We start from the raw sequence: 27436 nt of genomic DNA, 5'->3' as shown, positions 1-27436 counted from the left end.
CTGGAGGCTGAAGCAGGAGAATCACCTGAGCTCAGGAGTTCCAGACTAAAGTGAGCTATCTCGCCATGTACTCCAACATTACATGATTATAATTTCTCATTTCAATTTTAGAAACCTGTACACTACAAACAATCAACACAAATGTAAAGACTATTGATGAGAGTTGTTTCTGGGTACACTGCATAATAGAACTATCTATAGCTCTCATTCATATCAATAAATAATTTACTAAGAACCTGATACATGCCCTGCCACGGTTAGGAAGAGTAGGGTGGGTGATTGTTAATAAAAGAAGTAAAACAATCCCAACATTGAAGAAGATAACTATCTATATGAAGATGCATGAATGGAAGATGAGAAAGAGAATATAGCCTTTAAATGACAAATTGTGTGGCAGAGACCATTTAAAGAAAAGCTCTTGAAGATATGCCAGTGTAGGTGAGGAGATACACAGAAATGGATATCATACCAGGCAGAAGGATAGCATCTGTCAAAGCACAAAGGTAGATAATGGGTTTGAGCCATAAGGAGCAGTGACAAGCTGGTCTTGTATGAGGTAAAGGTTAAGAGAAGCAGGTACAAGGCAAAACTTGGTTAGGGAAAGCCCCCTAAAAAAGCCAAGCAGATCAGTTTACACTTGACTTGTTTAAAAAAAAAAAAGAACTATGTTAGTTTCTTGGGCAGAAGAATAAAAAAGCATTTTCAGAAGATGAGACAGGTAGTACATATTGAATGAACTATAGGTTAGGAAGTAAGTGCAGAGCCATGAAAGGCAGATAGGAACCTTCCTTACCAAATCAAATCCAGTATGACTAGACATAAATGAATCGAGGATAATGGCAACAACATGGGAAAAGGTAAATAAAAAAGTTGCTTCAAAGGAGTAATTAACAAAGACCACAGAGAAGCAAACTGAGACAGCTTGCTAAATAAATTTTTTTAAAAATCAGCTCTAAGAATACAATTTTCTTTTTCAAATAAGCATCAGGGCTGGACGCAATGGCTTACGTCTGTAAATCCCACTTTGGGAGGTGGAGGCGGGCGGATCACCTGAGGTCAGGAGTTCGAGATCAGCCTGGACAACGTAGTGAAACCCTATCTCTACTAAAAATACAAAAATTAGCTGGGCATGATGGTGCGCACCTGTAGTCCCAACTACTCGGGAGAGGCAAGAGAATCGCTTGAACCTAGGAGGCGCAGGTTGCAGGGAGCCAAAAATGTGCCACTGCACTCCAGCCTAGGTGACAGAGTGAGACCCTGTCTCAAAATAAATAAATAAATAAGCAACAGGAAAAGATTATTAAACTGTATTTATGCTAATTTTCCAAATAAACTTGTTACTTTCAATGCTGGTCTTATGCAGTAGACCCATTTGAAGACTAACCTTCAAATTCAAAATGTGATCCATTAATACAAAACATCTTGGCTGCTTCAAAGTAAGGTCAACAGGTCCTCCTCTTTGCTGAGGGTCCCAATTTAACATCAACTGTAGCCAGTTTTCCATGGGTTCTACTATTAAACTAGAAAACATACAAAATAGGGTGAAAATCAAATCATTATGTTCCAATTTCCCTTTATACTGTTAGAAAGGTAATTTTGCAGGTTGTCCATTTTCTTTCCCACATCACTTGTCTGTACCATTTCATAACTTACTTTCAAATTCATGAAATGACAGGGGACAAACTTTTTTCCATCAAAAACTACTCAAAACTCCACATATGTTAGTTACTGACAACTCTGATGGATGAGTCCAAATCCATTCTGCAATTAACCTATTTACTTCATTATCCTAACAGCCTTCTTAGGACATATGTCAATCAGTTAAATGGCAGTTCTTCTTTCCACTAGACCTGTGCTGTCCAAAATGGTAGCCACTAGTCCCAAGTGGCTATTTATATTTACTATTTATTCAAAATTCAGTTCTCTAGCCAAACTAGCTACCTGTCAAGTAGTCAATAACCTCATGTGGCCAACAGAGATATAGAAGGTTTCTACATCATCACAGAAAGTTCTACTGGATAATGCAACTTGAAACAGACAACTACTCTCCTGTTCCTTTACAACCCTGGAGAAACTGTGGGAAACTTCCTTAACTAAAATATACTTACCTACAAAGGCTATTTGGTTGAGGTAAATGGCTACTAAACCGAACTTCTCCTGACATCTCTTCACATGCAAATATACACTTTGGATCCTTCTTCTTAATCTTCTCATGCCTATAAAATCAAAAGCTACCTCAGCTGACAAAGTGATTCTCACAAATTAAGATTTCTTGCCATTTAATTATATTTAATTGTATATTTCAAAGGCAATTAAACAATTAAAGAAAGAAAAAAAGACAAATGAAAAAATTTCCATTCCCATTAAGCATGCCCAAGTTCTCATCCATTTCTTACCAGGTAAATGGCTGCAGATGATGCAAAAAAGGCCTATATCCAGCAATACATTCAAATACCATGGTCCCAAAGCTCCAATAATCAACAGTGGCTGTGTAAGGCTTATTCTCAAAGAGCTCTGGGGCCTTCAAAAGAGAAAATGCTTTAAACACCAACACTGTATGGGAAAAGCTACTTTATTTTTGACCTACTCTATTCATGATCTTCAGAAATAAGAGAATCCTATACACACTTAAATTCAAAGAAACAATACAGGTCTCACCAGATACTGCAGTGTTCCCACAAAAGATGTACACAGACTTCCTTGATCAACATCTTTGGCATATCCCAGATCAATTATTTTATGTATTATCTGCAAAATAATAAGACAGATTAAGTATTAAATGGTAGAGAAATTTAAAAAGGAAAGACAACAATATCCTTATAAGGCTGTAGAGAGGGCAGTGGTGAGGAGCTTGAGCTCTGTAATAACACGAAAATATTTCAAGCCTGAGTGCCACCACTTAACTAGGCGTGTGATCTACCAAGTTATTTAACCTCTCTCAGTAATCTAATTGGATGACTAACAGTCCCTGCTTCACAGAATTGTTATTAGGATCCAATGAAATAACGAAAGTAAAGAAGGTAACACAGTGCTTGGTACATGGTAAAAATTAAATACAGGTGGGCTATTAATTTTTATTTTGCTATATTCAAAATAAGCTCAATCCATTAAACTGGAAAGTAAAGGCAAGGGTGACTTCCAAACTTGAAGAAGCATCATACTCTCTTAGAGTAGATTAAATGTGAATAAATACTTAGATCTAACTTCAAGAATATCCTGAAGTCTTTGGATTAAAAAAAAAAAAGGAGAGATATTTGGTGCCAAGCATATGTGAAAGGTTCCTAAGAGAAGAAGCATCACCAAAGTTCCAACACCTCCAAGAGGCCAACAACTATCTTCACTAACTAAAGAGACAGCACACACAACTCAACACAAGGTTCAGACTCTTGGCCTTGAAGTCTTTATTGGAATGAAATTTGGATGCTGGAAACAAGAAAACTGCTTAAGTTACTAATGAAATGAACATTTTAAGAGTCAATTCACAATTTCTGGTTCTTCTCCAGATGACTCATTTAAATTGGGGGAAGGAAAATAAGTTTTAAAAATATATATACTTTCTTTTTTTTCTTAAAGTGGACCCAGGATGTGTATGTATGTGTTTTGGATGTGCTTCGTAAGGATAAAATAATAAGTGTTAACCTATTATGTATTCAAGGCCTGTATCTTTGCTAGATACGATGCTGGAAAAACAGACTTGAATGAGACAGGTGAAGTCTAGGAGCTGGGTTAAGCATGAAAAATGGAAAAAAAAGAAAAAGAAAAAAAAAACAGGTGCTGTTTCTTCTCTGATGGAACCACTGTTTAGCAGAAGGGTCAAAAAAACTAAACACAAAACTACAGTTCAGTGTGGTGAGGTCTGAAATGGAAAAAGTAAGAGTGTTATGGGCATATAGCAAAGACACCAAAGCTCAAGGACTAACTATATCAGAGAGACTATATTCAACAGGCATGAAACATTACTTCAGGTTTCACCTACCTTTCCACCAACATCCTGAAGAACTATGTTTTCAGGTTTTAGATCTCGATGTATAATTTTGTTTTCATGCAAATATCGAATCCCAGACCCTAAATAAAGTTTAAAATATACTTTGAAGTAACAGAAAGCATTGAGTTAAAATAAAAATTCACCTCACATTTTGTACAAATCTGCTCTGATGCTCAAGTTTATATGGATCATCATAACTACACAACTAATACTATAGTAGTTCAGGTTTTCTTCACAGAAAAAAAGTAACATTAAACAAATACTACAAAATTATACTATATGTTCATTTAACTCATTAGAATTAACAACAAATAGAAATGCAACAAGCAATTGGGAAAATCCCTGTAACTCTTATAAGCCTCTTTCTCCCACCTAAATCACCCATTTCAATTGGACTTTAGCCCTCATGACCTTGGAAAAGAGGCAAAACCAAAATCTATGGGGAACCAAATTTTTGGTTTTTGAGGTTCCTCCAAAAGGTTAGGTACTGGTTATTTTAGGAATTTTTCTGGAGTCATTCTGATTAAGCAGAGATTTTTCACCCTGAAGAGTTGACTTAGCCGGGCGTGGTGGCTCATGCTTGTAATCCTAGCACTTTGGGAGGCCGAGGCGGGCGGATCACAAGGTCAGGAGTTTGAGACCAGCCTGGTCAACACAGTGAAACCCCGTCTCTATTAAAAATACAAAAATTAGCCAGGTGTGGTGGCGGGCGCCTGTAATCCCAGCTACTCGGGAGGCTGAGGCAAGAGAATCGCTTGAACCTGGGAGGCAGAGGTTGCAGTGAGCTGAGATCGCACCACTGCACTTCAGCCTGGGCGACAGAGCTAGACTCCATCTCAAAACAAACAAACAAACAAAAAAGAGTTGACTTGAGGATCCATCCCTCAAGGAGATGCAATTCCACTGTAAACAAAATTACTATGTCAACGGTGGGGGGGGTGTGAAATTGAGTAAGGTCATTTCACATGATTTTTTTGTCAGCTATTGGAACATCTATTAGACAAAAAAAGGCCTCTTAGCCACAAATAAATAATAAAATATCCTAGTTTCTTTTTGTGAGTGTGTGACAAAGTCTCACTCTGTTGCCCAAGCTGGAGTGCAGTGGTGCAATCTTGGCTCACTGCAACCTCTACCTCCTGGGTTCAAGCGATTCTCCTGCCTCAGCCTCCTGAGTAGCTGGGACTACAGGCATGTGGCATTGTGCCCAGCTAATTTTTGAATTTTTAGTAGAGATGGGGTTTCACTATGTTGGCCAGGCTGGTCTTGAACTCCTGACCTCGTGATCTGCCTACCTCGGCCTCCCAAAGTGCTGGGATTACAGGTGTGAGCCACCGCACCTAGCCAAAATATCCTAGTTTTAATTTAGCATCAACAGTAATAGATTTTTATAACTTCTTATAGATGTTGAAATTCTATAGACTTTGTACAGTGTATCAACAATTCTCCTGAATTCCCGAAAAGATAGAGAATCTTTTATGGACCAAAGGGACATTACATTACAATGGTATTTTAATACTGATACATACCTATATCACTTAGTAAAGAAAGTATCTGGCTTTCTTTAAGTCCACAACAATTTTCTGGTTTGTTGAGCAGCTAAAAAAAGAAAGAAATCTAAAAATCTGTTCTGCAAATTGCTGGGCTGCAATAGTGACCACACATTAATTACTATACTCTGAAAGAATATTCAAATGAGAAAAATAAGTCATAATAAAATACAAGGGAATAAAATTACCAAATCCATACTGAGGGCATGTAAATTTCATGATAAGGCTCATAAAAGTAAAAAGAGGCAAAAAGCATTTGAAACTGGAAAAGGCTGACAAATCTCACAGATATATATAAAAATGGTCATATGGGCACATTTAAAATTAGGTAGAAAAAAAGATTGCAATACAGAAAACAACTTTTTATAAGCACCTTAACCACTGAAATTTTCGTCTAACACCATTGCTATAGTCCCATCAAACAGCAACAACAAAAATGCATTTTCTAAATCAGGAGTCAACAAACATTTTCTGTAAGGAACCATATGGTAAATACTTTAGGTTTTGCAAGTCACATAGTCTCTGTTAAAACCACTCAATTCTGCAGCCATAAGAAAGCAGCCATAGACAATGTGTAAAGAAATGAATGTGGCTGTGTTCCGGTAAAACTTTATTTACAAAACAAGAAGCAGCCCATAGCTTTTCCGACTCTTATTCTAGTTTATTATATTTAATATGATTCAAACATTGCTAAAGTTTGTGATTTACTATCTCTCATCTCAAAACATCCACACTACCTTTCGGAGATCTCCTCCAGAACAGTATTCCATTGCTAGAAGAGGCACATCATGAATCAAAATATTCAATTCTTCAGGAACATCACAGGCCTTTACAACATTGGCATGGTTCAACCTAATAAGAAAGAAAAACATTACAATAAAAAAAATTATTTCCAATAAGAAGGGACTGGATTTGAAATGCTACTTAATTGTGGGTGGATGAACAGAAGGGGAAAGATCAGTATTATTTATAATATTCTAATTTCTGATTTGTATAATTAAAAATTAGTAATTTTTTAAAAGAAAATACACATAAAAATACCATCACTATTACTACTGTTACATTTCTAACTGCCAAGCAGTAAGCATTTTAAATATATTAACTCAGTTACTTGTCACAATAATCCTATTATAGGTAGATTTATTAACACTTTCTCCACACAGGAGAAAATTGAAGCACAAATTGGCTAAGTAACAAGATCACACAGTGAGTAGGTAGTCAAGTAAGGATTCAAATCTGGCGTTCTAGGCTGGGTGCAGTTGCAACTGTAATCCCAACAATTTGGGAGGCTGAGGTGGGAGGATTGCTTGAGGCCAGGAGTTCGAGATCAGCATGGGTAACACAGTGAGACCTCATCTCTACAAAAAATTAAAAATTAGCCGGGTGTGGTGGCGCATGCCTATAGTCCCAGCTACTCCAGAGGCAGAGGTGGGAGGACTGCTTGAGCCCAGGAGTTCAAGTCAAGCCTGGGTAACATAGCAAGACCACATCTCTTTTAAAAAAAAAAGAAAAAGAAGCAAACAGAATTTCCATGTACATGTAGGGCCTGATAATTTACACTGTTAAGCTTTCCTGGTGATTCTGCCACATAACCAAGTTTGAGAATCAAAATGGAATTAAGCACAGATATTAGAGTCAGAAAGTATTTATTTCAAATCCACACTTTACCAACCACCAGCTATGTGACTCTATAAGCTTCAACTTCCTCATTTACAAAATAATACCTAAATATAAGATTGCTGTGATAACTGGAAGAATGATCTGTAAAGTACTCAGCACATTACCTGTGGAAGTTTTAAAATATGTCTACTTCTCTTTTTAAGAGCTTAACTCTCCTCCCCTTGAATGTAGGCTGTACTTAGTGATTCACTGTAACAAACACAATGTGGTAGAAAAGGATGGAGTCTCACTTCCGAGGAAAGATCATAACAGATATGTCAGTTTTCATCTTGCTGGCTCGTTCGCTCTCTCTCTCTCTCTCTCAGATCACTCACTCTTTCTAGGGAAAAGATCTTTCTGGGGAAAGCTAGCTTCCATGTCATGAAGACATTCAAGCTTCCCCATGAAGAGGCCTACATGGCGAAGAATGCTTTTGGCCAACAGTCATATACGTGAGCATAGAAGCAGATACTTCCGCCCTAGTCAAGCCTTTGGATTACTGCAGCTCCAGCCAATATCTTGAGATGTCTCAGGAAAGACTCTAAGCTAGAATTACCCAGCTAAGCCACTCCCAAATTCCTAAGTCACAGAAACTATAAGATACTAAATGTTTGCTATTTTAAGCCACTAAATGTTGGGGTAATTTATTTTTTTAAATTATTTATTTATTTATTTATTTATTTATTTATTTATTTATCTAGAGATGGAGTCGCCCAGGCTGGAGTGCAGTGGTGTGATCTCAGCTCACCGCAACCTCTGCCTCCCGGGTTCAAGCAATTCTCCTCCCTCGGCCTCCCAAGTAGCTGGGATTACAGGCACCCGCCACCACACCCAGCTAGTTTTTGTATTTTTAGTAGAGATGGGGTTTTGCCATGTTGACCAGGCTGGTCTCAAACTCCTGACCTCAGGTGATCCATCCGCCTTGGCCTCCCAAAGTGCTGGGATTATAGGTGTGAGCCACCATGCCCGGCCCTAGCTGACTTTTGTTAACTGAAATGAAATACTTTTTTGATTGTGGTAAAATACACATAGCATAAAATTTACCACCTTAACCATTTTTAAGTGTACAGTTTAGTGGCAACAGATGCTTTCCTTTTTTTCAGACAGGGTCTTGCTCTTGTCACCCAGGCTGGCGTACAGTGGTATGATCTCAGCTCACTGTAGCCTTGACCTCCTGGGCTCAAGCAATCTTCCCACCTCCACCTCCCAAGTAACTGGGAATACAGGCATGCACCACCACACCTGGCTAGTTTTTATATTTTTTGTAGAGATTGGGTTTTGCCATGTTGCCCCGGCTGGTCTCGAACTCCTGAGCTCAAGCAATCCACCCACCTCAGCCTCCCAAAGTGTTGGAATTACAGCCTCCCAAAGTGTTGATACAGCCTGGCATCAAATACTTTCACAATGTTTTGCTACTATCACTATACTGCACAAAACTGTTTAATTCTGCAAAGCTGAAACTCTGCACCTATTAAAAAGTATTCTCTATTTGCTGGTCCCTTCACCCTCTGGCAAACACCATTCTACTTTCTTTCACTGTGAGTTTGACTACTCTAGGTACCACATATAAGTGGAATGACACAGTATTTATCGTTTTGTGACTGGCTTATTTCATTTAGCATAATGTCCACAAGATTCATCCATGCTGTGGCATGTGTCAGAGTTTCCTTCCTTTTTAAGGCTGCATAATATTCCATTTCATGAATATATCACATTTTGTTTATACATGTCTCTGTTGGTAGATACTGGGTTGCTTTTACCTGTCAGCTATTGTGAATAATAATGTTATGAATATGAGTGTACAAATTACTCTTTAAGTCCCTGCTTTCAATTCTTTTTTGTATATACCCAGAAATGGAATTGCTGGATCATATGGTAATTCTATTTTTAATTTTTTAGGAATCACCATACTGTTTTCCGTAACAGCTGCACAATTTTACATTCCCACCAACAGTGTGTAAGTGTCCTAGCTGATTTTAACTAAACCTTCTTAATCCTAATGTGATATTATTATTTGAAATAGAATATATTTAATGAGAGAAAAAAATATATGTTCCCAAAAAGATTCTGAGAAGAGTGGATTCCTGGCCTCTTTCCCCACGATGACATCTGGTTGGGCTGTAGAACCAGGGAAATGTAAGTCAAGGACTACACTTACTTCTTCATAATCTGGATTTCATGGCACCATCGTTCTCTGTTTTTGGTACTTAGCTCTAGGCGACAAGACTTAATTGCTATTTTGAGATCAAGTTCCTGCCAAAATAGAAAATCAACAGAAAAAAAAAATTAGGTTCTTGTGCAGATTTATTTGCTACCAAAGAAATAACCTAAGAAAACAAAACTTTTTAGCTTTACTAATTAAATATATTTATCCACAGCTTTCTTGAGGCAATGCTTTTTTAAAAGATAAACCATGAGACTGTTACACCAATGCTTTAAAACTGACCTTCAAACACACAATAGCATACAAGGGAAAAGTGACTGAAACTGATTTTATAACAGGTCTTTTCGGAACTCTCTGTCATATATAATGTTAGAAAAAAAAAGATCCTGTCTTCTCAGCAAACCCCTTTCAGAGCTTAATCAAGACAACTAATATGGGCCCCAGCTTCTAGCATAACTAAAATGAAGAAGGTAATTCAGGGCTTCCTGGACTCCAAACAGCAAGAGAAAGTTTTAATATAACCAAGCCTAAGGCAAAAAACTCCAATCCTAATGTTTGCATTTCAAATGACATGAAGGAAAAAAATCCTACCAATGAGTGTACTTCTGCTTCCATAGCTACATAATGAACCTAACATCTCTTGCCTGTGACTAGTAATTTAGTCAATTCTGACTGAAATTAAACCCATTCTGATGCACATTACAGGAAATAGCCAGACCCCATCATATTCTGGCAACATTAACAATGCAGCTCAGAAACAGCAGTCAGGGCTAAACAGGCTACACTATGTTTCTGATATCATGAGGAGAGTTCAAAAGAATTTCCAACATATGTAATCTCTGACATAAACCAGAGTTATAATAAAGGCTGTGTATGAATACAGAGAGAAGAGCCCAGGGGCCAGGACAGAAAAAATATAGGTGGGGAAGCAAGACATAGCTTGGATAGGGTAGTGTTAATTGGAAGGTGAGAGGAAAAAAGAAGCTAGAGATAAGATGATACTTGGTGCACAGAGAAGAAGGAAACTAGGATAGACTACATGCTAGCCTACCCACAGTTCTCACTCCCTTCAATCTTCCTTGTGTTATGAGCAGGTGACCAGTTATATCTATGTCCCATGCAGGCCTTTACCACCATGGAGATGAGAATCAGGCACAACCATGAACAACACTGAGCCCTGAATGCTCATGTTAATGGAGCAGTAAGTTATCTATTTCAAAAATCCCACTCTGTAAGATCCTTCAACTCCTTAATTTATATTTCATCCATTCTATGAAATTCTACCTTTTCACAAAGAATGTTCTATGGGAAGTTTATAGATGTACAACAACAACAAAAAAGTTATGTGTTTAAAAAGTCGGAATATTCTGGAGATAGGGTGATGGCTGTACAACGACGTCAATGTACTTAATGCCACCTAACTGTACACTTAAAAATAAAGTGATAAATGTTGTGTTATGTATACTTTACCATAATAAAACAAAAAGTGATTAATTCATCCATCTCCACCCAGGGACCAAGAAAAGAAGTCACAAAAGCTGCCAGCATGCATCCTTTTTCCTTATGACCAGGCTGACAGGCAGGCTTAGGTAACACAGGCAACATGCCACTAGAAGCACCTGGCTCCCACTTTTTTTTTTTTTTTTTTTTTTAGTGTGTTATGTTCCCTCTGACGGTGAGAATTACTAAATTTACTACTTATCCTGCTATCACAGGACTTAATGCCTTAGTCCTTCACCTTCCATTCTCTTTCTCCAAGATTTTCTCCCATGCCCCATCTAGAAACCTGGTTCACAAAACTTCCTCAGTTGTATCAGTTTCAGTTGTCATTCTAATTACCCTAAACATGCCTATTTCCCCAAGGTAGACTCCTATCTCCCCTTTCTCCCACCCCAAATTATGAGCTTTCTCACTACACCCATGTTCCTTTAGATAACAAATTATTACTTTTCCTCTTGAATTCACTCCTCTATTCACAAGCCAAGCCCAGGCATTTTAGTAAAATCTTAACTGTTCATCTTGTCCCATATGTTGTTCCACTCAAATTTATCCTTTACAAAACCATTTTCCTAGAACAACACTTTTGATCTTGACACTTCCTTAAGGCCAATGAATGAGGAGCATTATGATCATAGCAGATTATGATCATAGCAGCAACAACAAAGTAGCAGCACGTGCTAACAGTTGAGGGCTTTCATGGGTCAGGTACTGTATTTAGCTTTACATACATTATTATTTTATTTAACTCTCAAACCCATGATGCATGTAATTATTATACTATACTTACTTTACAGGCCTTACAAAACAAAGCCTATATTACAGGAATTATTAGTCCGGGGTCTATTTACCTAAAATGTCCTTTAGGAAAGCACGAACCTCTCAAATGGCAATGCATGGTTGTGTGGATGTGCATCTGTGCATTTTTTCTGGGGAAAGGGTTCGTAGCTTTTGTTGGTATATCAAAAAATATATGTCCCAGGCCTGGTGCGGTGGCTCACGCCTATAATCTCTGCACTTTGGGAGCCTGAGACAGGTGGATCACCTGAGGTCAGGAGTTCGAGACCAGCCTGGCCAACATGGTGAAACCCCATCTCTACTAAAAATACAAAAAAATTAGCCGGGCACGGTGGCGGGCGCCTGTAATCCCAGCTACTCAGGAGACTGAGGCAGGAGAATCGCTTGAATCTGGGAGGAGGAGGCTGCAGTGAGCCGACATCGCGCCCTGCATTCCAGCCTGGGCGACAGAGTGAGACTCCGTCACAAAAACAAAAACAAACAAACAAGACCCAAATATGTTTTTTTAACTGCTGCTACAATGGTTAAACATTCTCTATTAAATCAAAGTAAAATTCTTGAGTCTGATGTTAACTGTCCTCTACCTACTAGAGCACCCCCTATCTCCATCTACTAATATCGCCTTCCGTTTGAAGCCATGATCTGCATCAACTTACCCTCATACTGTCCCGACCTGGAATACATCCCCAATTCCAAAGCCCATCCATGCTTCCAAAGGCTTAACTCTGGACCCATCATTCCTTGTCTACTCCAGTCCCCACTGGTATCACACGGCCTCCAAGCGCGCGCGCGCGCACACACACACACACGGACGCACACATTCCAACAGGCAGTCCCCTTCAGCCTTCTCACACATTCGTACTCCTACATACACACTGTGACGTGCATCTGCCTCACACACCCTGACACTCTACATTCACAGAGACACACACGCACTGTCACACTCACTAAACACCTGGTCACAGCCTGACAGTCATACCCAAGTTCCCCGCAACAGCTCTATCTATATGCCCAGTACCTCAGATACAACTTTGGACACACGGGCATAGTATCTTTCTCTCTAACACACACACACACAAGCCCACTGGCCCACAAATACTGCCCAAGGTCCCACCAACCATCTATCCCACACTGTCAGCCCTGTGTTCCACAGACGCTCAATCCCACCGCCGCTCCCTCTCACGCCCCGCCTCACCCGATGCTGGTACAGACAGACGTTCCCGAAGCCGCCGGTGCCCAACCGCTCCCGCATCTCCCAGGGCCCGCCCGCGCCCGGCCGCAGCCCCGGGGGCCGCTCCATGGGGCGGGAGGGGAAGCGGCCTCAGGCTCCACCGTTGTTCCAAGGCCGGTTCCGGGCCGCCGATGCTCGCGCGTCTTTGTTCTCGCGAGAATGAATGCGTCACTTCCGGTAACTGCTGCGAGAAGGGCCTTTCCCTAAGTTCTCCCAGGGCGCTGCCGGAGCCCTGCCGGCTAAGGGATGGGGAAACAAACAGGTACTTGGTCCGCTCTTTAAGTCCCCTACGTATTTTCCAGGAGGGCTGAACGGAATCACAATGTTTTTCTAGTCTTGGAAAACATAAGATCTCTCCAAACCCCACATTCCCGTCAAATCCACTTTTCAAAGCAGTCCAGTCTCTCCTGTATTAACTTTTTTTTTTTTAAGATGGGGTCTCGCTGCGTTGCCCAGGCTGGAGTGCAGTGGCACGATCACGGCTCACTGCAGCCTCGACCTCCCGGAATTAAGCGATCTTCTCACCTCCCGAGTAGTTGGGATTGCAGGCGCGCACCACCTCGCTTGGCTAATTTTTTATTTGTATTTTTTGTAGAGACATGGTCTTGCTACGTTGCCCAGGCTGTTCCCGAACTCCTGGCCTCAAGTAGTCCTCCCACCTCGGCGTCCCAAAGTGCTGGGATTATAGACGTGAGCCACCGCGCCCGGCAATTAGTCTTTTCTAAACTTCATATTGTCTCCACTCCTGTCTACACTTCACCTTTCTTCAGACTCCTACCATCTATCCTCCAACTCCACCACCCGCTGATCCGGCACGCTAAAGACCACCAATGATTTAAAGGCTGCGAAATCGGAAAAATACTACGCTAGCAGGCCCACTAATGAATTCGCCTTCTTGTTCACTGACTTCCCAATACACCTGCTCCAGGATATCCCCCGTCATCCCAAATGACTCAAGGATGTGACGCTATTCCAGAGTGAAGAGTGTTTCTCGGGATTTCGCGAGCTTTTTTCCTAGATGCCTCAGAGAGCTTGCTGTCCGGCAGTCCAGTTACAGGTTTGCCAGCACAGTAGTTCATTGTGAGAAGTGTTTCTAATGGGTGCTGCAAGGCTGCAGAGGCAAGCTTTGGGAATGCTGTTGGTGCAGCAAGTGCTTCCGGGTGGCGGATTGCCATAGCATAGGGGAAACAGCTCCTGGTCTTCCATTTAAAGAGAGTCATACCTTCACTGTACCTGGGGGATCTCAATACTCCAAGTAAAGGAATCAGCATGGAAACAAATTCTTGAGAAATGTGATGCTGCAACCAGAATGTTGAGCACTGCATGATACAGACGAAGTCGATGTTGTAGGTCATTAGTAACGTGGTATGGGAGGTTCTGGTTTGTTAAATGCATGGTTTCCATGGACTTGGAGATGATGGTGCCTCTGAGGACATGTCATTTAGAGCTGGGCAGACTACACAGAGAATTGTGGTACAGATTGTTATAACAGTATGAAGCCCTCTCATTTGCTGTATGTACAGCATGGCCAGTGCTAATGTGCTCAATTTCCATAGGTGGGGCTGTAATCTCGTAATTCCCAGTCAAAAGAGGTAGGAAGGGATGCTGTGGACCGAAAGGGATATTGATGATTGGGCTGACCCAGAAGTGGCCATCTTTGTGGAAACCAGGTTGGTTCCCTTGGTTAACTTTTTAAATGCCCCCATTCCCAGGGCCATGAGTAATTTGAGTTGTTTTTTTGTTGTTGTTGTTATTGTTTGAGATGGAGTTTCACTCTTGTCACCAGGCTGGAGTGCAATGGTGTGATCTCAGCTCACTGTAACCTCCACCTCCAGGGTTCAAGCAATTCTACTGCCTCAGCCTCCCGAGTAGCTGGCATTACAGGCGCGTGCCACCACGCCCAGCTAATTTTTTGTATTTTTAGTAGAGACGGGGTTTCACCGTGTTGGTTAGGCTGGTCTCAAACTCCTAATCTCAGGTCATCTGCCCACCTCAGCCTCCCAAAGTGCTGCAATCACAGGCGTGAGCCACCTCGCCTGTTTTTTAAAAAGCCTAAGCCTGTTGACCCCAGGCTCCACAATCTTCAATTTTCCGAGTCTCAGGTTTTTTTTTTTCATGAGTAAAATAGAGGTAATACCTACCTCACAGAGATTTTGTTAAGATTAAATGAAACAGTGTCTGGACCATAAGTGCCCAATATAAAGGTAAAAATATTTTTCTTTTTGCACCTAGTATGTAGCATTGTCTTTGCTCCTTCTCTATGTAAATGTTAGATCACTATTTTCAAGCACTCCTTAAATACTGGTATTTCTCAGGTAATCATCTTCAGCTCAGGACTGTATTTACCCTATCTTAATTTCACCTATGGCCTATACCCTGATGATCCCCAAAGCCCTGTAGCCAACCCAGGTACTGATGAGTTTAGAACTGCCCAGCAGTACAACAGACACACATTAGATATATCAAGCACCTAAAACAATATCCAAAGGAGAATTATCTTTCTTTTCTTAAATCTGTCCCTTCTATTCCCCATTAAACTGTAATCTCTGGGACAACAGGGACCATATTGGGACATGACTATGGTCCTGGAGCTTAGAAAAATGCCTGGCACATAGGAGTTAAATATCTGAAGGACTAAATGGGCTCTTATCTATGAATAAGATGAATGCTTTAAGAGAAAAATAGCAAAAGCCTTGGATCCCTTTTCCACTTTGGGTTGCTCAGGGAGAAACTGCCCTGTGTGATTTTGGAGTAACAGCTGGGCCTAAAGCTCTAGCCCCTCCTATTACACATACTACTTCATTTCAACAGTCATAGGCAACATGAACACAAGACACTTCTCAACCATGGAAAAACATCTGGATTTCATTTGGTAGTTTAAAGGTTTTTGAAAATGTTGATATACACAAGCTGTACTTGGAGCTGGATGACAGACATACTTTTATTCTTTTATTTTTGAGATGGAGTTTCACTGTCACCCAGGCTGGAGTGCAATGGAGCGATCTTGGCTCACTGCAACCTCCACCTCCCAGGTTCAAGCGATTCTCCTGCCTCAGCCTCCCGAGTAGCTGGGATTACAAGCGCCTGGCACCACGCCCAGCTAATTTTTGTAGCTTTAGTAAAGACAGGGTTTCACCATGTTGGCCAGGCTGGTCTCAAACTCCTGACCTCAGGTGATCCACCTGCCTTGGCCTCCCAAAGTGCTGGGATTACAGGCGTGAGCCACTGCGCCCGGCCTCAACACAGGATTTTCATCCTAGAATGACTTTCCCCCAAAAAGATTCAATCTTAGGCCTCTTGCTGCAGGCAAGTTCCATGGCACTGCACAAAAGAGGCAGGGAAACAGTCCACATGGGAGATTGTAGTTTCTTTAAAAATAGGCTTCTAGGCCAGGAATAGTGGCTCATGCTTGTAATCCCAGCAGGTTAAGAAGCCAAGGCAGAGGATCCCTTGAGCCTAGGTGTTATAGACCAGCCTGGGCAACACAGGGAGACCCCTCCCACCCCCCCGCCGTCTCTACAAAAAATAAAAAAAGTTTGCCAGGCATGGTAGCATGCGCCTGTGGTCCCAGCTGCTCATGAGGCTGAGGTGGCAGGAACTCTAGAGCCCAGGAGGTTGAGGCTACAGTGAGCCATGACTGTGCCACTGCAATCCTGCTTGGGTGACAGAGCGAGACCTTGTGCCGAAAAAAATTCTTTTAATTAAAAAAAAGAAGGCTTTACTACTTCCTATGGAGTTCAAAAAAAGTTCTTCCCTTTGTTTAGTCATCCAGAGTAAAGTCATAGGGCTCAAAGTCTTTCCGGAAGCGGCGAGCCAGGGTCTCCTCGTCTTCCTTGCTGATCTGACACTGCCTCCAGTCAGACTTATCAGGAACATTAAGGATGGCTTCACTGGCCAGGACCTCCCTGCAGAAATAGCACAAAGAAGTCAAAATGGAAACTATCAGCCTCAGCTCTCCTCAACATCACCTAAAGAAGGTATACAAATTTCTCTGACTTTGCTCTCCTGCCCTGAGTGCCATCTCTGCCATACTATTGATCAAAATCATACCCGTTTTAAATGACCAGCTCAGGTACTATATATTTCCTGATCCTTCAAACCCCACTGGCTTCTCCCTCTCTTAAAAAACTTGGAACTATATTATTGGTACTTAGAGAAGCAACACCACATAGAAAAAGGGCAGGCCCTGGTGTGAGAAAGATCAGAGACTGGATTCCATTTCCAGCCTTGCCACTTGTTATCTATGATTTAGACAGATGATTTCATCTCTGAGTCTTGATTTCCTCACCTATGAAATGCAAATAAGAACACCCACCATATAGAGATAACACAGTCAAAGTGCCATACTAGCTGTGATTACAACCTGCCTTAAACTGTAGTTTTGTCACCTCAACTAGACATGAGTTTGCAGAGTCAGGAGCCTAATCATACCCACTCTGATTTAAAATTCCTCTGCCTCTCCTTCTAGGGGACTCAGGCCCACATAACAGCAGCACAAGCCCAATGTCAACAAAACAACTTATCTTGGCTCTTAGGACTAAAGAATAACTACATACAGACACACACACAAGCTGCCTTCTAATTGCCATTGCTTTATATTTTTATTTTTACTTATTTTGATATATTAGAAATAATTCTATTACACATTTACATGGTTAATTTTCCACTTTGAAGTTGCAGTAAATAGAAGAGTTAGAAACAAATCACGAATTCTCTAAAAATCAAAGAACCTAAGCTCCCTGGGCAAACTTTGAGCCTATTTCAAATATAAAAGGAAAATAGAACTACCTTTCTTGTACAGCTGAAAAAAAAATGCCATTTCAAATATTTTGTTAACTATAAAATGCTATATAACTATAAATTAGTATCTGATAATTACTCAATATTGAAAATACATAAGCACAAAACCATTCAGAGAATCTTCTTTTTGTGTGCTTTATACGCCTATGTGTATCTGCAATTGTGTGCTTATGTTGTCAATGTTCATAACCCCATCTGTTGCTGAGGCAACAATGAAAAGATCATGTCAGATGTCTGAAGCTCGTAACACACTTGTTCCCATTTATCTTTTTGAAAAATGTAGACAACTACATTTACTGGACTTATCTAAGGGGGCAATCTCTTGGAGGCTTTCTGAATGAGTCCAAGACAGGCTCAAGGCTCACTCAAAGCCCATTTTTAACTAGGGGAGAAAAAACAGCTGCAAATCACAGACACCAGCATCAGATACTCTGTTCTACACATTTTCCACTCGCCTTCAAACTATATCTTCTTGCCAGCAACTTCCCATCTTCAATCTTTGCTTAAGTTATGTTACTCCCTCTCTGGTTTTGCAGTCATGTTTTGCCCGATACGAGGAACAGAACTGAAGCCTCCTCCAGGCCTTTACCATACTGTAGAATACTGAGGTTAAGACCTCACGTTTTGAGGTCCAACAGGCCTGGGTTTGAACCTACCACTGTGTGACTAGGACAAGCTACCTAACCTCTCTACAGCCTGCTATCCAGTAGGGTAACCATTAGCCAGGTATGGCTATTTAAATTTAAATTCTAATTAATTAAATAAAATCAAAAATTTAGTTCCTCAGTCACATTAGCCACATTTCAGCACTCAGTGGCCACAAGTGGCTAGTCACTACTGTATTGGACAGTGCAGATATTTGAGCATTTCCATCATTGTGAAAAGTCTACCGGGCACTGCTCTAGAGCCCCATTTTCCACCCTGGTAAATCGGGATGACAGTACCTACCTTACAGAGTTATGAAGATTAAATGAGTCATGTATGTGTAAAGTTCTTGGTACAGTTCTTGGCACAGAGTACGTGCTCAATTAAAGTTCCCTAGCACTTCTGGCTGGAATGCCCTCACCCCAATCTTTGCCCTCTAAATATGCCTCTCAGGTTCGACTTTGCCATTTTCATGAAGGCTATCACCAAGTAGAAATGAGCTGTCCCTTTTCTGAATTTCTACAGCACATTGTTCTCCAAAACTCTGTCATGGTACTCTTCACATTCTACATTACATTACTGTCATATATGTAAACATCTGCCCTAAGACCAAGGGTCCTTTGGGGCAAGGACTGTTTACAATTTAGCTTTTTATCAATTGTCCCATGTAGCCCACCACTTTGTTCATAGCAGGTCTAGTGAAGATACATTGAAAAGAAGAAAAACATACCTTCCAAACTGCAAAGGAAAATTCTTTTTAATTCTGTGGAAAAGCTTTTCTCCTGTGTCAAGTTCAACATAAAAATATGCTGCTCCTGGCTGTGCAATCTAAAGTAAACAGAGCTGTATGAGGATGTCCAATAATGCTTTAAAAATCTATAATCCGAGTTCATCTGTAGGCAAATAATTCAGTCTAAATGCACAAGAAAAAAAGATGTGTATGTTGCTATAGATCCCAAGCCACTTAGTGGAACTAGGGCTTAAAAAGCCTAACTGGAAGATACTACCAATATCCTCCCAGTGGCATCTATCCTTCTAAGTTCCTACCTTAGGAAATTCTAATTTCTTGCTCTTCCCAGGAAAGCACTAAACTTTGGAGTAATGCCCTATTCATCTCCAGTCTAGTCAATACCCAGTGCTCTAGTTCCAAATTGTCCACTGCCTCTCTTTTTTTTTAGAGACAGGGTCTTGCTATGTTGCCAGGCTGAAGTACAGTGGTGCAATCATACCTCACTGCATCCTCAAACACCTAGGCTTAAGTGATCCTCCTGACTCTCAGCCTCCCGAGTAGCTAAGACTACAGGCACATGCCACCATGCCAAGCTTATTTTTTTATTTTTTGTAGAGACAAGGTGTCTCACTTTGTTGCCCAGGCTGGTATCAAACTCCTGGCTTCAAGGGCTCCTCCCGCCTCAGCCTCCCAAAGTGTTGGATTACAGGTGTGAGCCACCATGCCCGACCCATTGCCTATTTAATAACATTTTTGGAATGCCTTGATAGCTCAACATGTCAAAAACCTTAGGCTCAACATGTCAAAAACCAGATCTTGCCAGGCGCAGGTGGCTCATGCCTGTAATACCTTTGGGAGGCCGAGGTGGGCAGATCACAAGGTCAGGAGTTTGAAACCAGCCTGGCCAATATGGTGAAACCCCGTCTCGACTAAAAATACAAAAAGTAGCCAGGTATGGTGGCGCATGCCTGTAGTCCCAGCTACTGGGGAGGCTGAGGCAGGAAAATCACTTGAACCCGGAAGGCGGAGGTTGCAGTGCGCCAAGATCATGTCACTGCACTCCAACCTGGGCAACAGAACGAGACTCTGTCTCAAACAAACAAACAAACAAACAACAACAACAACAAAAAACAGATCTTTACTCTTCCCTGAATATCACCATCCCCTGTTTCACCTGCTTGATGTCAGAGTGCTCTGGGATTTCCAGCAGCTCTATCTGCTGCTCCTGTGCCTGGGTAATGAAGGCATCTTTAATGTCATCAGTAGCACAGCAGCTGACTGGGACAGGAATGACCTAGGGGTTGGGGAGACAGGAGAAATTCTTTGTGCAGGTCCCAGAGAAGTTGTGCCTGCACGGTCTCTGAGAAGTAGCAAATCCATCACAGGGGTGGAGAAACACCCCTCAGCACAGAATATCCTCAGGCCAGACAAGCCTGTGTCAGCCTGTCTGTAAGGACTTAAACTTATGAGATAGCCTGCCACATGTGGGAGCCATTCTCTGATGCAGGAAAGGCTTAAGAGAGATATCTCTGTCACAAGCCTTTGCCATCTCCAATATTATATATGTGGCAGAGTTAGGCCCATTTGAAAACTTAACAAATGTGCCAAAAAGAAAACCACCACAATTACAAATGATTTACAATCTGATTTTCTGAGCTGCTAGCCCCATGCAGGCTTTGAGACTATTTCCTACCACTAAGCTTTCCCTCACGCTGGGCCTCCACACAAAATACTCACTTTCTTCCAAATTCTTATCCAGCAAGCCCCACATCTTCCTTGGAACTTCCTCAACTACCCATTCGTTTTCTAAACAAGGAACTTACTATCTATGCTGTTTACATGTACTGACCACACACTTCCCTGTGAAGTCTCTGGGGTTACCACCAGATACTCTTTAAAAACTTTTTAAATGAACGTTATTTAAATATTAATATAAAATATTAAATATTTTACATATTAAAGCTAAACTTTATACAATTTTTTTTTTCAAAGATGGAGTCTCACTCTGTTGCCCAGGCTGGAGTGCAGTGGCACAATCTCGGCTCACTGCAACCTCTACCTCCCAGGTTCAAGCTGTTCTCCTGTCTCAGCCTCCCGAGTAGCTGGGATTACAGGCATGCACCACCACGCCCAGCTAATTTTTCTGTATTTTTAGTAGAGATGGGGTTTCCTCGTGTTGCCCAGGCTGGTCTTGAACTCCTGAGGTCAGGCAATCCAACCGCCTCGGCCTCCCAAAGTGCTAGGATTACAGGCATGAGCCACCTCACCCAGCCTATTTAAATACTTATTTACCAATATCAAGGTCCCCATAGCGCCCTTCCAAGTTTCTATGAACAGACCACCTACCTGTAGCTGGAGGTGATGGCTCTTATAATTTCTCTCAAATACAACACACCGTTTCCCTCGACTCTTAAAGAACCGTCTCAGTGTGGCCTTATACTTCTCCACCTCTTCTACCACCTCTGCTGAAAGCTCCACCACTGACTGGTAGTGTCCAATGGGCAGGATGAGGACATGGTCATCAGACAAGCCTCCTTTGGCCAGGGCAAGATAGCACTGAAGAAGCAGCACACAGAATTGAGACATCAATACAGCACGTAGGATTCTCCAGGGAGAAAAGCCTGTCCAAAGAGTGAGCATGAGGGTGTAGGCGAAAGTACTTGAGGTTGTTAATAAAAATTCTTTCTTTAAAAAATCTGATTTTAGAGATTGTAGCAACAATGTTCTCAGGTATCCGCTGAAGAATGAGATTAGGCATAAAAAATTTCTATGCAAGTAGCAAATGAACTAGGAGCAAATGAATTGGGAGAGGCACACAAGCAGGCTTTTGACTTCAAACACACTGAGCTGAGGGAGACCAGAACAAATCGCTGGGTTTTCCCTCCTATGCTCCAAACTTGAAAACAGTTTTTCAGTTTTTATCACCCTCAACCCCAAAAAGATATAACTTCTGATTTCAAAATGACCACTTTCGGCTGGGGTAGTGGCTCACGCCTGTAATCCCAACACTTTGAGAGGCCGAGGCAGGTGGACCGCCTGAGGTCAGAAGTTCCAGACCAGGCTGACCAATATGGTGAAACCTCATTTCTACTAAAAATACAAAAATTACCCAGGCCCATGATGGCATGTGCCTGTAGTCCCAGCTACTCGGGAGGCTGAGACAGGAGAACTGCTTGAACCCGGGAGGCAGAGGTTGCAGTGAACCGAGATCGTGCCACTACACTCCAGCCCGGGTGACAGAGCAAGACTCCATCTCAAAAAAAAAAAAAAAAAGACCCCTTTCTGCCTCCCCAGTAACTGTCATTCCCACCCCCACCCCCAAATATACTACTTGGGCTCACAAAAAAAGCTAAGATGGCATGATTAGCATCTAATGTTCCTAAGCCTTAAGCTGCTGACTAAATTCTACAAAACAAAAGCAAACATACCATCTAATGGGGTAGAAGGAAAGTAAAACCTCAAACTCAGATGCATCCAAAGAGGCAGAAAAGAATGATTTCCAACAATGGATGTCAGCCTTTAATGGCAACTAAAAATATTTCTGTAAAAACCAAAACATGCAAGAATGGTCTACCACTCAGATATTCTCTGATGGGAAGATGCCATGAGTGAGCACAGAAGGGCCCAATGAGTACCAGTACAGGCAAATATAGATACGTTAGAAAACAATTATCCAGACCGGGCGCATTGGCTCATGACTGTAATCCCAGCACTTTGGGAGGCCAAGGGGAGTAGATCGCGAGGTCAGGAGTTCAAGACCAGCCTGGCCAACAAGGTGAACCCCATCTCTACTAAAAATACAAAAATTAGCTGGGCATGGTGGCACGTGCCTATAATCCCAGCTACTTGGGAGGCTGAAGCAGGTGAATTGCTTGAACCTGGAAGGCGGAGGTTACAGTGAGCTGAGATCGTGCCATTGCACTCCAGCCTGGGTGACAGAACAAGACTGTCTCGGGAAAAAAAATTAAAAATTATTCCAACTATACTCTTAGTATGGTGGGCTCAAAGTTAAGGCTGAAGGAAGGAATCACTTCTCGTCTATAATAAGAAAGTCCAATCGAATGACAGGATATGTATTGGAAAGATACTAAAGCATGATTGTCCTTGATTTGTTTGGCAGAGAGGACTGAGCATATTGACAAAGTTAATTTTCCAGATGACTAAAGTTGATGAAAACCTCACAGGCACTAAAACTTTTTTTTATTTGTATAATAACCACTTTATATTGTATTTGTTTAAAAGGTTACTCTAGAAGCCTGAGTCTTCTAGCTATTTTTGTCAGAAGGTCACTGCCATAAACATCAGCTTTTCTATTATGATGCGCATTCTTTAGGTAATCATGTCTAAACTAAAGAGCTCCTCCACACCATCTCTAATCCTGTACTTGCAATTTTTGTGAATAGTTTCACACTTGCCTAATCTCCTCTCTTTCAAACTCTCACCTTCTAATCTGTTCTATATTAGAATTATCTCTAACCATGTATAAATAGGACCTGAATAAATGGTTCTCCCCATAAGTAAAATGCATTGATTTTGCAATAATTATTTTAGACTCTCAGCAGCCCTTCCCCCTTTTTACTAATCTGTGGCTATTGACCATCAGCACAATTCTATGTACTACCTTTGAGGAAGGCACGGCAAAGAGAAAGCCAGGAAAAAATTAAAAAAAAAAAAAAAAAGGCAATCAAAAAGAATAGTTGCAGGGAGGAGATCCCAAACCCTTCCACAGACACCCAAAGGTCATTACAGGTTTGTAAGAGGTTTCTACCTAAGGACAGTGTAGACTCTATGCTAAAATACTCATGTGGCCTACTTGGGATGTTGGGTTGGGCCACAAACAAGACCTTTTTCCCCTCTAGTTTCAGGCCTAGATGAGAGGAAAGCAGGTTTCCTTGATTGTTGCCCAGGCCCACACCCTGAGTTAGAGTAACCTGGACAATAGAAAGATGAATGGAAAAGAAAAGTCACTTCTCACTGAGGCCTAGAGCAGCACTGAGCTATGTCACACTTTCCAAATCTCTTCTCTCCTGCATGTGATCTTGAACCTATTGAAGCTTCCCAAACAGAAGGTAATTCAAAGCCTAACTTACTATACAAATTGTGTGGGAGAGAAAAATGGCATAAACTAATCCAAAGAGGAAAAAAGATGCAAAAGAGATCATCCAAAAAGGGCACTGCTATAAAAGCTAGAGCTTCTCAAGATTGCTCTTATTCCACTGAAGACTTCATCCACAGGTTCTATAGCTCAGTTGTGTCACCCGCCTTGACTCCATTAGTGCTCCCCCTACAGATAGGAGTGTGCAACTAATTAAGACTTTTTTTGTTTGTTTGTTTTTGTGACAGAGTCTCGCTCTGTCCCCCAGGCTGGAGTGTAGTGGCGCGATCTTGGCCTGCAACCTCTGCTTCCCAGGTTCAAACAATTCTCTGCCTCAGCCTCCTGAGTAGCTGGGATTACAGGCGCCCACCATCACGCCCAGCTAATTTTTGAATTTTCAGTAGAGACGGGGTTTCACCTTCTTGGCCAGGCTGGTCTTGAACTCCTGACCTCGTGATCCACCTGCCTCAGCTTCCCAAAGTGCTGGCATTACAGGCGTGAGCAGGCGTCAGCCACTGCACCCGGCCAAGACATTTTTTTAAACGTAAAAGACAGACTCTTCAGGTGGAAACAACACAGGCAGAAGTGTAACTCCTTAAAGTATAAGATGAAATTGAGACTCTAGTCAGTCTACAGGAAGGAAGACACAAAAAAGCGTCCTCAGATTGTTAAGATAAGTTGAAAGGATCAACCCCAGAAACCAAAAGTAGAACAAATCAATGAGAAATGGATGAAGGCACCTGTCTTCAGAAGCACTACGCACTTAAGAAATTGTCTTAGTCCATCTTGTGTTGCTGTAATAGAATACCACAGACTATAATTTATATGAATAGGAATCTGTTTGGCTTGTGATTCTGTAGACTGGGAAGTCGAAGTGCACAGCACTGGCACCTGGTAATGGCCTTCGTGCTGCATCATCCCATGGCAGAAGGGCAAGTGAGGGTGAGAGTAAAGGAGCAAAAGGGGACCTGAACTCGCTTTAACAAAGCCACTCTCATGATAACCCACTACTGTGATAACAATCCATTCATGAGGGCAGAGTCTTTATGACCAAATCACCTCTTATTAGGCACCACCTCCCAAAACTGTCACAAAACAAAAATGACTTATAAATATTTTCCTCAGGAATCTTGGGGAACATCCAATTCTAGTCACTGGTGACTATAGTGTTAAAAATTAAGTTTTCTTCATTCTAAATGAATGAAAAAGAACAATGGTCTATAGAAAACCCAGGGAAATCAGAGTCAAAGACTGGTATTATTTAATGTCTAATCCAGCCCTACCCAAGCAAAGATATCTGGGGAAATGTGAAATAGAATGACTTTCCCATGAGACACACACATTCAAGCTTTCCACCACCTGAATAAAATCATACTCAAGACCATCCCGTTCTCATAGTCTGATTCAATGCTTACCAAACAACCTTATCATCATTATTTTGGGTTCCCAGATACTCACACCAGGAGTGTGAATATGGGTATTCCTGTCATTAGTAAGCTACACCCTCCACTACTAAGCAAAACTGAAATTTTATCTTTGATGTGATCAGTTAGTGTGAATCAGCTTCCAGCATTACATAATTCCAGATAAAAATTCATAGGCTGGGCGTGGTGGCTCACGCCTGTAATCCCAGCACTTTGGGAGGCTGAGGTGGGCGGATCACCTGAGGTCGGGAGTTCGAGACCAGCCTGGCCAGCAGGGTGAAACCCTGTCTCTACTAAAAATACAAAAATTAGCCGGATGTGATGGCAGGTGCCTGTAATCCCAGCTACTTGGGAAGCTGAGGCAGGAGAATCACTTGAACCCAGGAGGCAGAGGTTGCAGTGAACTGAGATCATGCCATTGCATTCCAACCTGGGCAACAGAGCGAGACTCCATCTAAAAAAAAAAAAATTCATAAGGCTCTAGTTTCTGAATCTGAAGCTATAAAAAGAGTATCGACATTTTTAACCCAATATGGGTATATAAGCAACAGAAGACTGCCTTTTTAGGACAAAGAAAATAACTTGAAATGGTAATTAGCAAAAGGAACTCATCACTCTCAACTAGATGGGCTAAAAAATACAGAGAGTCCAAGAAATATATAAAAGCATTATCCCTAGAGAACCATACCTATTTATGAGAGAGGAAAAGAGAGAGCTATCTTGTAAAACTGGCTATTGCTATAACAAATGTTGACAGGGATGTGGAAAGCAGAAACCTTCATACATTGCTGGTGGGAATATAAGATGGTGCAGTCATTTTGGAAAACAGTTTAGCAGTTTCTTAAAAAGTTAAACATAAATTTACCATATAACCTAGCAAATCCATTCCTAGGTCTATCCAAAATAAAAACATATCCACACAAAGACTTGCATGCAGATATTTTATGGGAGCATTATTTCTAATAGCCATAAAGTAGAAACAACCCAAATGTCCATCAACTGATGAACAGATATAGACGAAATGTGGTACATCTATACACTGGAATATGATTTGGCAATAAAAAGGAATGAAATACTTATACATGCTGCAACATGGATGGACCTCAAGAATATTATGCTAAGTAAAAGAAGCTAGACACAAAAGACCACATGTTGTATGATTCCATTTATAAGAAATGTCCAAAAAAGGCAAACTATGGAGATAGTAAGTAGACTAGTTGCTGCCTGAGGCTAAAGTTGGGAACAGGGATTAACTGTAAATGGGCATAAGAGATCTTACTGCAATGATAAAAATGTTCTAAAACTATACCATGTGATGGTGGCATAACTCAGTAACCTGACAAAAATCACTGAATCATACACTTAAACATGGGTAAATGTTATATGTAGATTATACCTCAATAAAGTTAATAAAAAAACCAATAGGTATCTCCTTCTCTATAAAGTCCGAGGAAGTAACTCACATGTGTGCCGATGTTGACCACCAAATGCTTTTCCACTTCAGGGCTAGCAAGGCAAAACCAGCAGGGTCCTGGAGGCTGAGCTTCATGTAAAAGAAAGCCAGGTATTACTATGGTCCAAGCACTACAGCATATAATCACCCCACAGAACTCAGCTTCGTCTGATTTTTATATCCTGAAAAGACTAGTATACAACACTGCCACAATGGGCTGAGCCTGTGCTCCTCACTATGACCCCCTATGAACATTTTCAATGAAATTAAACTTCCATTAGAATTTGTAACCAATCCACAGGTAGGCAATCCACAAATGCAAAATCACACACTGACTAAAGTAGCACATAACTGGCAATAGGCTACAACAAAAGAACACCGAACTGGGTGTCAAGAGCCCCAATTAAA

The 27436-nt window shown here is 41.3% G+C and overlaps 2 protein-coding genes and 1 non-coding gene across 8 annotated transcripts in view; all 3 read right to left on the bottom strand.

Annotated features, from left to right (window-relative positions):
* The window catches only part of CHUK (component of inhibitor of nuclear factor kappa B kinase complex), a 48947-nt gene extending 35931 nt beyond the window's left edge, over positions 1-13016 (bottom strand). For 2 of the 4 annotated variants that reach the window (XR_004252785.2, XM_032180420.2), the window contains exons 1-9: positions 12846-13016; positions 9350-9444; positions 6270-6384; positions 5512-5581; positions 3977-4065; positions 2659-2748; positions 2397-2521; positions 2109-2216; positions 1385-1520 (exon numbers count right to left, since the gene is read on the bottom strand). Coding sequence is in view for 2 of the 4 variants with exons in the window: in XM_032180420.2 (XP_032036311.1) it covers positions 1385-1520; positions 2109-2216; positions 2397-2521; positions 2659-2748; positions 3977-4065; positions 5512-5581; positions 6270-6384; positions 9350-9444; positions 12846-12950 (933 nt within the window). In the remaining 2 variants the exon portion in view is untranslated. Of the gene's footprint in view, positions 1-1384; positions 1521-2108; positions 2217-2396; positions 2522-2658; positions 2749-3976; positions 4066-5511; positions 5582-6269; positions 6385-9349; positions 9445-12306; positions 12794-12845 lie in introns of those variants that run through there. The other 2 variants (XR_009212726.1, XM_058436094.1) reach the window with 2 other exon arrangements.
* Positions 13017-15735: 2719 nt separating this feature from the next.
* Positions 15736-27436, bottom strand: part of CWF19L1 (CWF19 like cell cycle control factor 1) — a 35470-nt gene continuing 23769 nt past the window's right edge. For 2 of the 3 annotated variants that reach the window (XM_058436095.1, XM_058436096.1), the window contains 5 exons: positions 27039-27118; positions 21403-21612; positions 20231-20350; positions 19057-19154; positions 15736-16786 (listed from right to left, as the gene is read on the bottom strand). In XM_058436095.1, coding sequence (XP_058292078.1) covers positions 16642-16786; positions 19057-19154; positions 20231-20350; positions 21403-21612; positions 27039-27118 — 653 coding nt within the window. In that variant the 3' untranslated portion in view covers positions 15736-16641. The remainder of the gene's footprint in view (positions 16787-19056; positions 19155-20230; positions 20351-21402; positions 21613-27038; positions 27119-27436) is intronic. The other variant, XM_032180400.2, reaches the window with a different exon arrangement.
* On the bottom strand, positions 20537-20683 carry LOC116466202 (small nucleolar RNA SNORA12). Its single transcript, XR_004247441.1, has one exon. It is a non-coding gene; the product is annotated as a small nucleolar RNA SNORA12 (small nucleolar RNA).

The sequence above is a fragment of the Hylobates moloch genome, unplaced genomic scaffold (assembly GCF_009828535.3).
Source record: "Hylobates moloch isolate HMO894 unplaced genomic scaffold, HMol_V3 SCAFFOLD_3, whole genome shotgun sequence".
Taxonomy (NCBI): Eukaryota; Metazoa; Chordata; class Mammalia; order Primates; family Hylobatidae; genus Hylobates; species Hylobates moloch.
Note: the sequence above shows the minus strand (reverse complement) of the source record. Positions and strands in the feature narration are given on the sequence as shown.